The sequence below is a fragment of the Brassica napus genome, chromosome A10 (genome assembly GCF_020379485.1).
Source record: "Brassica napus cultivar Da-Ae chromosome A10, Da-Ae, whole genome shotgun sequence".
NCBI lineage: Eukaryota > Viridiplantae > Streptophyta > Magnoliopsida > Brassicales > Brassicaceae > Brassica > Brassica napus.
The window spans coordinates 3,736,658-3,747,721 of record NC_063443.1 but is presented as its reverse complement, the minus strand read 5'-3'; the positions used below and the strand labels follow the sequence as shown (position 1 = coordinate 3,747,721).

The window sequence follows — 11,064 nt, the reverse complement described above, 5'->3', positions numbered from 1 at the left end:
TAATGGATGAGTCGATCCCTTGCATGTCAGACATTGACCATGCAAAGGTAGACAAGTTCTGCTTCAAGAAATCCAGGATAGTACGCTGCATCTCGTCCGATAGGTAGGCGCCTACTCGTAGTACTTTGCTTGGATCCGACTCATCGACCGGGACTTCGAGCACTTCTTCCTTTTGTGGGCAGACCTTACTTACTGGAGGGGAAATCGAGTTGACTAGTGACTGCGAGCGCTGTATTTTGACTGTGGCGATCAAAAGATCTCGTGCGGCTCGTTGATCTCCTCTTACTGTCTTAACCTTCCCATCCACTCCCGGGAACTTAACGCACGAATGGACGATCTGCGTACGAAACTAGGCCGCAAAAGGGCTGAGTCATCAGAGGAAAGCAAGGATCTCCGAGCTCTCCTCATCAAGAAGCAAGCAAGCGTCAGGCCGCGGATCAATGTGATTATGGGAGGATCGCCACCTTGCGGAGATTCAGTACGGGCAGTCAAGGATCACCGTCGAATGGTGGATACTTCGCAGCGTTGGCCACATAAGCTTCCAACCGATCCCCCAATCTCCTCTTCGGAATAAATTTCCCTCATAACGATCCCCTTCTCGTCGTTTTGGCTAAGTACGATGTTACCAAAGTGCTAATCGATACTGGCAGTTCAGTCGATATCCCCACGGTGGGCGCTAATTGTTTAAGGTGAGTTTGACCTCAGAAGAAGTAAACAATACTAAAAATTGGTCGAACAGAGGCGTTTATTAGATTTCGAGATGAGGTTACAAAAGTGGAGAAAGTAATGGCAAGCCGGAGCTCGTGAGAGCTAAAACCGGAAAAGTACAAATAGCAGATAGATGATTGTACGGACAATAAACCCTAATCTCGCCGCTAAGTTTGTGTAGCTAAGTGTCGATGCCTTTCTCCTTTGCTTTCCTCTCCTTTTATAGTCTGTTCGCGATCGTCTTAACCTAATCTTCTTTTAATCAATTGGGCCTTGTCGGCCCTTCAGGCCTGATTGGTGAATGCTTGCCCTGAGCTGCTCAGTCGATCGCGCTCTGTTCGTTCTCCGTTTCGACTAAAAGCAGTCCTTAGCTAAGCTGAAACCTCGAGTATCGGCTTCCGAGCTGACGACAATCCGGCTTACCGGATTGGGCCTTTTGTTCGATGGGCTTTGTGGATGGGTTGAATCCATCCCCAACATTTGCTTTCAAATGGGTAAACTTGGGAAGAAAGCTAGAAAAATTGCCAAAAAGAATCTTCAGTCTGTTGAGAAGAAGAACAGGAAGCAAAAGCCCTTTCGCAAACGCAAATTCGCTAAAAGTAAGTTCATTTTTAAGATATCATAGTGACTACCATTGGAAAGTCAATGGTGTTTTGCAACAGTTGAGAAAGTTAGGATCTTGTTTAGAGTCAATGTTATTAACTTTCGTGGTGTTGGTATGCTGTGTTATGATTCTCTTTTGGCTTCGTTAAAGGCGCAGGAAGTTGAAACGAGCTTTGTACCTGCAAGGTATGGGTTGCATATTATTCGCACCTTTTATTTTGCTGTTGCGTATGTTGACTTGCTTTGTGTTTTTCTTCATGTGCTTTCTCTGTGAGAGCTTATTCGTTCTTATGAAACATAAAGAAGCTCTTGGTGCTCTTGGGACTTCAACACAGCGATATTGATCTCAACACTCTACTTGGTCTCTAATTTTCCAGAGGAGAAGTAGTTGTACTGTGATAATGCCACACCCGACTTTAGCTTTGTGGGATGAAACCAAGATAATCAGATACATTGTTTCTTCTTCTTCACCAAATACTTGTAACTATATCATCTTGCACTCTACCTCTCTTCTTTTTTTGTAATTCTTTTTTACTTTTGATCCAATTGGGTACAAATAAGCAAAAAAAAAAAAAAATTAAGAACCTCTAAGAGTTCTCCCATTGGATCCTAAAAAAAATAATTACACTAACAAAGCTTCTAAACTTTTCAAATCACACAAATAACTATTAAATTATTGATTAGAGCCTCTAATGGGTTCTTACCATTGGAGTTGCTAAGAAGCCAAAAGCTATGGTTGAGGTTTCAGAGAAGGAAGGTATGACTCCTCATGAGGTGTTATAGGACTTATCAACATGTAAGAGCTTCTTCAGGTTAACCTAAAAGCCTCTAGAAGAAACCGATAAGTATGTGAACATCCACAACAGGATAAGAGTAAACTGTAAACATAAAATATGCATGCATGATAACCTCGAGTACAAAATTATTAGCATCAGTGTCAAATCTCATAAGAAAACCTTCAGTTTCGTGTCCTCCAAGAAAGCCATTAGATTCGTCCCTTTCCATGACTCCAAAACACGAAGAGACCTCCAAACTTTATGATATTCTGGGTGAGAATATAGATAGTACATTCTACTTAAACCAAACACGAATTGAAAACATATCACAGTTATCTCATCATACACTATTTTGTTTACATGACTCAGAATTTTCAGACGACATAAGAAGAATAGTTTATGCATACCAATGAACACGAAAAGCAGTCTATGAGTGTAGAAAAGATCGGTATAATTAGCAACATGAAAAATTTGATGCTCTATCAAGAACTTGGTCAATGGTTTTATACATGAAATAGTTTGCACACAGACTTGCAGATCTTCTTTACCTACCTTCTCTCAGCTGTTAGTACCCACTTTTAAACATAAAAGCATCACGAATGAAAGAAAAAAAGAGTGAAGTGAGAGAGCCATATCCAAGAAAATAAATAAATAAACTGCTTTGGAGTTTGCCGAAGAATGGTGGTTGGTTGATCACGGAACTCATATCTCGGGATGAATATTCCAACCAGATGACCTCGAACCGCTTTATATACTCACAATACTGTTTTTGTTAGTTGCTTGACCAAATAAATTTCATCTTGTGTAATTGCTGTTGGCTAGTCGCTCTCACTACTATGTCTATCTGCAAGATAATAGGTTAGTCCTATTAGCTTCCCCAACAAATCTACACACACAATACAAGAGGAGATGTAAAGTAAGTACCTCCTGATGATCGTTTCCCTTCCATAGCGTCTTTCTTCTCTTGGCAACTTGCGCAAAGGAACGGACCATCCCAAGGACGAAGCTTTGGGCAATTAGCCGTTCCAGCATGGATCGAAACACCTTCTCCAGGTTTCACTTCTACTTGACACACAGCACACATGAACAACTTAAACATATTGCAGAGCGGGTATTTTGTGTCTAATCTGCAACAAAACAAACAACAGATGATAAAGATTAATACATCAAGATGAAGCTTCTCAAATATGAAACTATATTCAGAGAACCACACCTCTCTGAAAGCATAGCAGAGCCTTCTTCGAACAGTTCTTCAACCTCATCAGGTTCAAGATACTCTTTCTCAATATTAGAAGATGAGCCTGAAGATTTTCTTTTGAACATGGATTTTATTATTCCTTTTCCTTGCTTTTTTGGAGGCGGCACTGAAGCAGCTGGTTTTTCTGATGGTAATATATCAACGACAATACATGTTGTATCATCTCGAATACCTTTCTTCCCAACAGCTGCCTGTTTGAAGAAGCAATACAAAAACAATCAAGGCACTGCAAAGAAAAGAATACATAAAGAATAAACCGAAAAATATAAGCAACTCAGGACACTATACTTTAACAATATGCTCGGCCGAAGCTTCAGGTGGCAAGCCTCGGCAACAATCAAGAGACTCTTCTGCACTAATTGCATCCCACACACCATCGCTTGAGATGACAAGTCGACCACCAGCTGAAGACAACTACATAACCAAATTCCAGTAGATACATGTTTAAGAATAAATTCAAAAGTTCAGGGCCATAACCACATAAGCAGAAAGGTGAAGAGTTTTTAACCTTGACTTGCTTCACATAAGGAACTGGAACAATGTATTCGCCAACATCCAGGTCTCCAATGGATCTTGAGAGACAGAGACCACCCGGCCAACATCTCAGAGGACCAATCTAAAACAAGTTAGATTTAGTTATTAATATAAATGATTATGACACACAGGACAAAGAAGTTTCATGTGTTACATTCAACAAAGCTTTTGATATCCTATGATCACAAAGGACAGGAGAAAGTGCCAAGCGTTATCTAAAGAAGTACCTCAGTTCCACCACCAGTATTTAAACGACCAACTTCACCACCACTTGCAGTGACGCGATCCCGCCTATTAAAAAGTGCCAAAGATACAAAAAAAATTAGCATTAGCTGGGGGTCCCACAAGAAGGAATAAAGGTGACTTACTCTTCTTCGTTTATTTCAAGCCGATGATCAGCAGATAAATGATAGACACCACCTTCAGCAGGCTCGAGTATGCAACGAGAGTCACCTACAGATGCAACACTCACCACCCACCCTTCTACAATGACAAAAGTTACGGTCGTTCCAGAGGTTCTTGCTGACAAGAGAGGAAACAACAAAACGTCAAACACTTCCTTCACCAAAATCAATAAGAAAAGAGTTAATACCTCTTTCCTGGAAATCTTTATCAGTTTTGACAAATCCGGCAACCAAGGCCCTAGGGAGTGCCGAAACCCACTCATCTCTGTTAAGATCAGAGGGTAGTGCAGCTAATACATTGTTAAGAAGGTTCTCCTTGGTGTATATAGCTGCTGCAGAACCATTGTGTCCATCAAAAAGCTGCAACATTTAATCAGAGATATCAAAACCAATCAAATCATTACACAGTAAGATCTCCAAAACAAGGAGATGCAAGGAAGATACCCCGAAAACAGAGAAGGTAGTAAGGCCATCTCCGGTGACCCTTTGGCACTCTGTTTTAACAAAAGTAAAGTCCTCTCCTTTCTTGCTCTGGTTAAACTGGCCGTGTACAAGCTCGGGATTATCTATCTTTTCATTAGCTGATTCACGCTTGAGCAAAACCGAAAGTGGAATTGAATGATGTTCTCCTTTACTTGACATTGTTTCCCTAAAAGGTGACTAAAGCCTTCCTCTAGTTCTCTACCATCATACAAAATGGAAAAAATGAAATCAATTCAACCTCTTAATTTCTAGTTACAGATTGATGAGCGATCTAATACTTGGTTTCCAAGTTAGTCAAATTCAAAGTAATGCTCCTTAAACCACAGTAACATCCGGATGCAGCATTGCTAGATCAAACTCACAAGGAAGAAACAAAACGATATAGCCGATGACAGCACCATCTTCAAAGAAAATAAAAAAAAACTGAATCGTAATGCGTCCTGAAACGAGCCTTAAAGGGACGAAACAAGTAAAGAAAATGAGTATGATGAATGCGGAAAGATCAAAGCGGAAGCAAATGATCCGAGGCAGATTCTCAATAGGCAGCGACATAACGAATCGAAACGATCACATTGTACGAAGAAATTACACAATGGAGGGGAAGAGAGAGAGAGCGTTACGATCTGGATTGAACGGATAGGCAATAATCTGACGACGGAGATTTTTTTTCTGAAGATTACGCCGCGGTGAGAGGAGGCGATGATGCGAATCGAAAATCACGGATCACGGCGCTCTGTAGACATTCCATGGACACAGAGAGATATTACGGAAAAAGCGAACGAAGGTGTCTTTGTCTTGCTCCGTTTTTTCTTTATTTTTTTTTAATTTTATTGTTTTCTAAAAATATTATCTTTTTTTTTTTAAATTGAAAATCATCCTCCGCCGTTCTCTTAGCCATGCACCGTTATGTTTTTCATTCGGTGGAAATCTAAACGCAGTCTCGTTTTCTTCCCTCATTTCTCGGATATTTGGAACGCGAAAATTCAACACACATTTGTACATCTATCACACCTGATTCTTCTTCTTATATGAGAAATATTATTATTTTTAGAAAAGTTGTAAATGTAGACAATTTATAAAATAAGTCACGAGAGCAACATGTTGGGTTTCAAATATTTTACTAGTGATATTCCGACGCGTATATTTTATTCTTACATGAATTTACTATTCATTTTATGGTCTTAGAGCATCTCCAATGGTGTATCAAAATGAGGGAAAACATCAAAAAATGAGGGAAATTCATCTCCAATAGTATTTCATTTTGAGGGAAAAAATGATGATATGAACAGTATTCCCTTAAATTTGAGGGAACACTATTCACAACCTCATTTTGATGTCAAGCTTTTTTTATTTACATAATAGTCCTTTACTTTTGACAATCTTTATTTTATGCATAACCAAAACATTAACATTAAACATAATTTTTATAACTTTATATCCAATATATATATACTGATTAAACTTTTTAAAATATAATTACTAATAATTAGTTATTAAAATATAACTTATAATTTTATAAATTATAATATATAATTAAAAAAAAAAGAAAAAAATACCATCGAGATACATAACTAATACAAAGTGGAAAAAATATAATAATAGTACTGTTTAAGTAAAATTCTACTATTACTTTGTATGTTTTTATGTAACTTTATTAATGTAATAAATATTTGTTTTCTATAAGTTAAAGTTTGGTTAAATTGTAAAATTTAAAAATAAATGAGTATAATCTAAAATTTTATAAAATAAAATGTGTTATTTACAATAAATAAAAAGTTGAAAAATGAATATAATAAGAATTGAGGGAAAAAATGAGGAGAACCATTGGAGCAAATCACAACCTCATTTTGAGTTTACATCATTTTGAGGGAAAAAATGAGGGAAACCATTGGAGATGGTCTTAGTAAAAAAATTATATTAAAAATATGAAAAGAAAATATGTTGAAAGAGAAAGATATTTTTTCCGATTCATTTGATAGTGGTTAGCGACTGTAATCTATTACTTTGTTTTGAAGTTGTTTAGTTCAAGATGGAATAGCATATATATAAAGATAGTGAAAGACTGGGTTGGCAGCAAGGTAAATGGTCCTATGTTGTCGCAGTAGATGACTGGAGTGACTGGAGAGGAATGCCAATTTCAAAGAGAAGAGAGGCAACCCAATGAACCTCAGCAGAAATGTTAGCAACATAGCGATACTCAGTCTCAGTAGACGACCTTACCACACTAGTTTGCTTTTTAGCTGACCATAACACATGATGTTGACCGATGAACACTATATAGGCGCCTGTGGAGGTGTAATCATCGCGGTTTCCAGTCCAATCTGCATCAGAGTAAGCATGAAGAGACAGTGAGTTTGAGCGCTTGAAGACGAAGCCAGTTGTGATTATGCCAGCGAGATAACAGAGAACTCTTTTCACTGCTTTCCAATGTGTCGTTGTTGGCTTGTGCATGAATTGGGAAAGTTTGCTGACAGCAAAAGAGATGTCTGGTCTAGTGAGTGACATATATTGAAGTCCACCAACAACAGTTTTGTATTCACTGTTATCATATAGAGGTGTACCATCTTCGAGTGTTAAAGGTAACGTTGAGCACATGGGAGTAGCTGTGGGTTTTGCACCAGCCATGCGTGTAAGATGAAGCAGGTCAGAGAAGTACTTTCTCTGTGAGAGGACAACCCCCGACGATGAGCGAGTGACTTCGATGCCCAAGAAGTAGGAGAGATCACCAAGGTCTTTTAGAGCAAATATTTTTGAGATAAGATCAATGAAGTCACGAACAGCAGTTGGAGAGCTTCCAGTGATGATTATGTCATCGACATAAACAAGAAGATACATTGTGACTCCTTGATTGTGGAAGAAGAGAGAAGCATCCGCTAAGGAGTTGTGAAAGCCAGAGTCAAGTAAGAACCATTTGAGCTCATTGTACCAGGATCGAGGAGCCTGCTTGAGGCCATAGATTGGTTTCTTGAGTTTGCAGACATAGTCCGGGCGATCCTTGTCTACAAAGCCCGGAGGTTGTTGCATATAGAAATCTTCTTCAAGGGATCCTTGTAGAAATGCATTATTAATATCCAGTTGTTTGAGGGGTCAGTCTTGAGTGGTGGCAACAGTGATTATGATGCGGATCGTCGGGGCTTTAACCACTAGACTGAATGTGTGACACCTCCGATCGTAGATGACCGAAAATGAGACGATCGATGTTCCTCGATGATCGATCCGAAGTTCTCAGAATACCTCCGATCACCTTAAACCAACAACCAAAGAACACCAACGCTCCTATCGAATATCACTCTAGGCTTTTCAACCCGAAAAAGAAATATCTGATAGTTAGTTCGTCCAGACAAAGACTAATATCATATGGAATCCGTACTTTAAAAACAATATTTATATATATCATTTAAAAACATCTTACAAAATTTGTTATAATTTAGTCTCGAGGTTTTCGGTTAACAAATTTTATACCTAAGAAATATCAAAATGCCTTTGCAAGGATAATAAAGTTACCGCTGGCTAATGTTGTTCCTTCCCGTCCTAGAGTAAGGTCTCCCGTCTACTAGTTACCTACATCACAAATGAGTCATGAGTAACTAGTTTACTCAGTGAGCCTAATCCCGCACCCCAACGTATATTAGTAATATCTCGAGCAATCAACTCCATTTGTATACAGTGGAAATATATTTCATAACTAATAAGAATGCATATATAAGGCTTATTATTCCATTGACGTGAATCTTATCTTAAACATCATCTCCACGACACCCGCCATTCACTCATACTTATAATATATATATAGACTAAACCCAGAAGAAAACCACCAAGGCTAACCGAGCCTAGCGGAAAAATAAATATTTCGTCACCATTCACATGATAACTAACTCACGGTGCGTATTCTTGTAAAATATCGCACTTGTCCACAACAGAAAATAAAACTTTTTTGTTTGTTCTAAATTCTACAATAACGCACATGATAAGAATCCGCTTGAGTTATGGTGCGTTATTGACAGCTGAAGTGCGTTTTTTTTTGTTATTTATTAGTACTAGGTTAAGATCCGCGCCTTACGCGGAATAAATATTATATATAAATTATTTTTAAGTATTATATATTTTTTACATATTATGAAATAATAAATTTATATTGAATAATTAAAAATTTAGTAAATATTACGTATATAACTAAATTGATACAAATACTTAAATAAATTTTATTAATCCACACAAACACTATTTTTCTATTTTATATGGTATAAAATTAAGTTTAAATAATATTAACATAGATATATAGTACATTTTTAATATTGACATCTGTTAAAAATATTTTATACTCATGTTATTTTTGATAATTTGTATTTATTTATAACAAAAAATTTAAATCACTGATAACAATAAAAAATTTTGTGGGATATTTAATAGTTGCAGTAATTTATAATTTTAAAAATATTCAATTCAAAGTTTAAAATCTAACTATTAAGTTGTCAATAATTTTTCAAAATGTTTATCAAAAAAATTTAAAGCAAATTTCAAAATTAAAATACTTATGTATTTTATATGGTATATAATTTATTTTTAAAAATTATTAATATACATATATATAATATTTATTAAATGAGACTTCTTACTTATGTAATTTCATAATCATTTGTATCTTGTTAAAACTGAAATTTTAAACCATGGATCACAAAAATTTCAATTTGAGATTTTTAACAACTTTAGTCATTTATATTTGTTTTTAAAATTCAAAATATAACATATACGAAAAAATCTAATTTTTTATTATATAATTAATGTGGTTGTTTAATTTATTTTAATAAGTTAAGATTTTAAAAAATGATAGAGAATAGACTAATTTTTATCAAATCTTCATTATTCAAAATCATTAATTGTCATATATACTTTAACCACATTGGGCAATTCCGTGAATTTTATTTAAGGAAACAATGAAGAAGATTTATGATTAATTTATGGTTTATTTAATAAAAAGCTTATTATATATTTATGTGGACCAACGTATTTTTCTAAAAATTCTAAGAATGATTGTGGTGATGACATGTGGCTACAAAAATATGTTGCAATGCTTCTCTTTTAATATATAAGGGATTTCTCAGTTTACATTTATGTGCATTAACTCTTTTTATTAACCAATTACAGTCGCCCAAATATTTACTTATTTGATTAATTTGTATAGTTATATAATTAAAATATCCAGAGCAGTTTTACTTGTGTTTATAACTAAAAATTCTAACTAAACCAAAATTTGATTTCAAATATTTATAATCAATTTTTTTAATTATATTTTATATATATATATATTGATTTTATTTCAGATGAATTTTAGTATTAGAATTTATTATGACTAACATTATTTAAATTATATATATTTATTGTATTGTGCTTAACTATTTTGTTATTTAATATTTTAATATAATTTATTGTTTCATTTTCAAAAAAGTTAGTTACTTTCATTTAGAAATTAAAATATAACAATACTATTGTACGGCCATGGGCATTCGATTCTCGGTTCGGTTCCAGTTGAAACTTTTTAATTCTTTGTTTTTTCAGTGTTTTTTAAACCAGACCGACATGTTGGTTAGACCGGGTTCAACCATGAACCGGTTATATAGCCTGGTTGGATCTAATAACTGATTTGACCATGAACCGGTCACGTAGCCGGATTGGATTTCAAAGTTATTAAACTGATAAAAACCATTAAAACTATCAAAAATCTATAAACCATCTTTATAAACATAAAACTATTTTATGGTAAAAATTTATTTATATTTTAATTATGGATCATATTTACTAATATTATTGAACAAGATTTGATTCGGTCGAACCATATTAAACTGTGACCCAAATATTTTCCGGTTCAGCTTCCTGTCCGGTTTTAAAAACATTGTTTTTTTTTTCTGAAGACCTAGGTTCCATGGGTATTTAAGAAGTTTGATTCAGTCTTGGTTTAGTTATTTCAGTTTTTGGTCGGTTTGGGTAAGAAAGTTGGGAACCAGCTTATATTCAGAGTAATTTTGGATCCCATTCGGTTATATTTTTTGGTTAATTCGGATTAAAATGTAAAAAAAAAAGGATTTTCGAATTAAATATCATTTTTGGGGATTCTCAGATAAAAAAATCTGGATAATTCATATAACTTCAATTTATTATGTTAATATATTATTTATATTATTTTAATATATTTTATATTATGTATTCTATACTATTATTATTTATTATTAAATAATTATTCAATACCGCAAATATAAATTGTCACCAATCAAATAACATTCTGCACTATTTTTTACTTAAA

At 34.9% G+C, this 11,064-nt stretch overlaps 1 protein-coding gene across 1 annotated transcript; it reads right to left on the bottom strand.

Annotated features, from left to right (window-relative positions):
• Positions 1–2,541: 2,541 nt before the first annotated feature.
• LOC106371311 (probable protein phosphatase 2C 12) lies at positions 2,542–5,626 on the bottom strand. Its single transcript, XM_013811364.3, has 10 exons — positions 5,387–5,626; positions 4,728–4,964; positions 4,472–4,643; positions 4,248–4,401; positions 4,107–4,170; positions 3,854–3,961; positions 3,634–3,759; positions 3,301–3,536; positions 3,012–3,214; positions 2,542–2,931 (listed from the first exon to the last, which is right to left on the bottom strand). Exons 2-10 carry the CDS (start codon positions 4,923–4,925, stop codon positions 2,906–2,908), a joined length of 1,287 nt encoding a protein of 428 aa, XP_013666818.2. The 5' UTR covers positions 4,926–4,964; positions 5,387–5,626; the 3' UTR covers positions 2,542–2,905.
• Between the last annotated feature and the right edge of the window lie 5,438 nt (positions 5,627–11,064).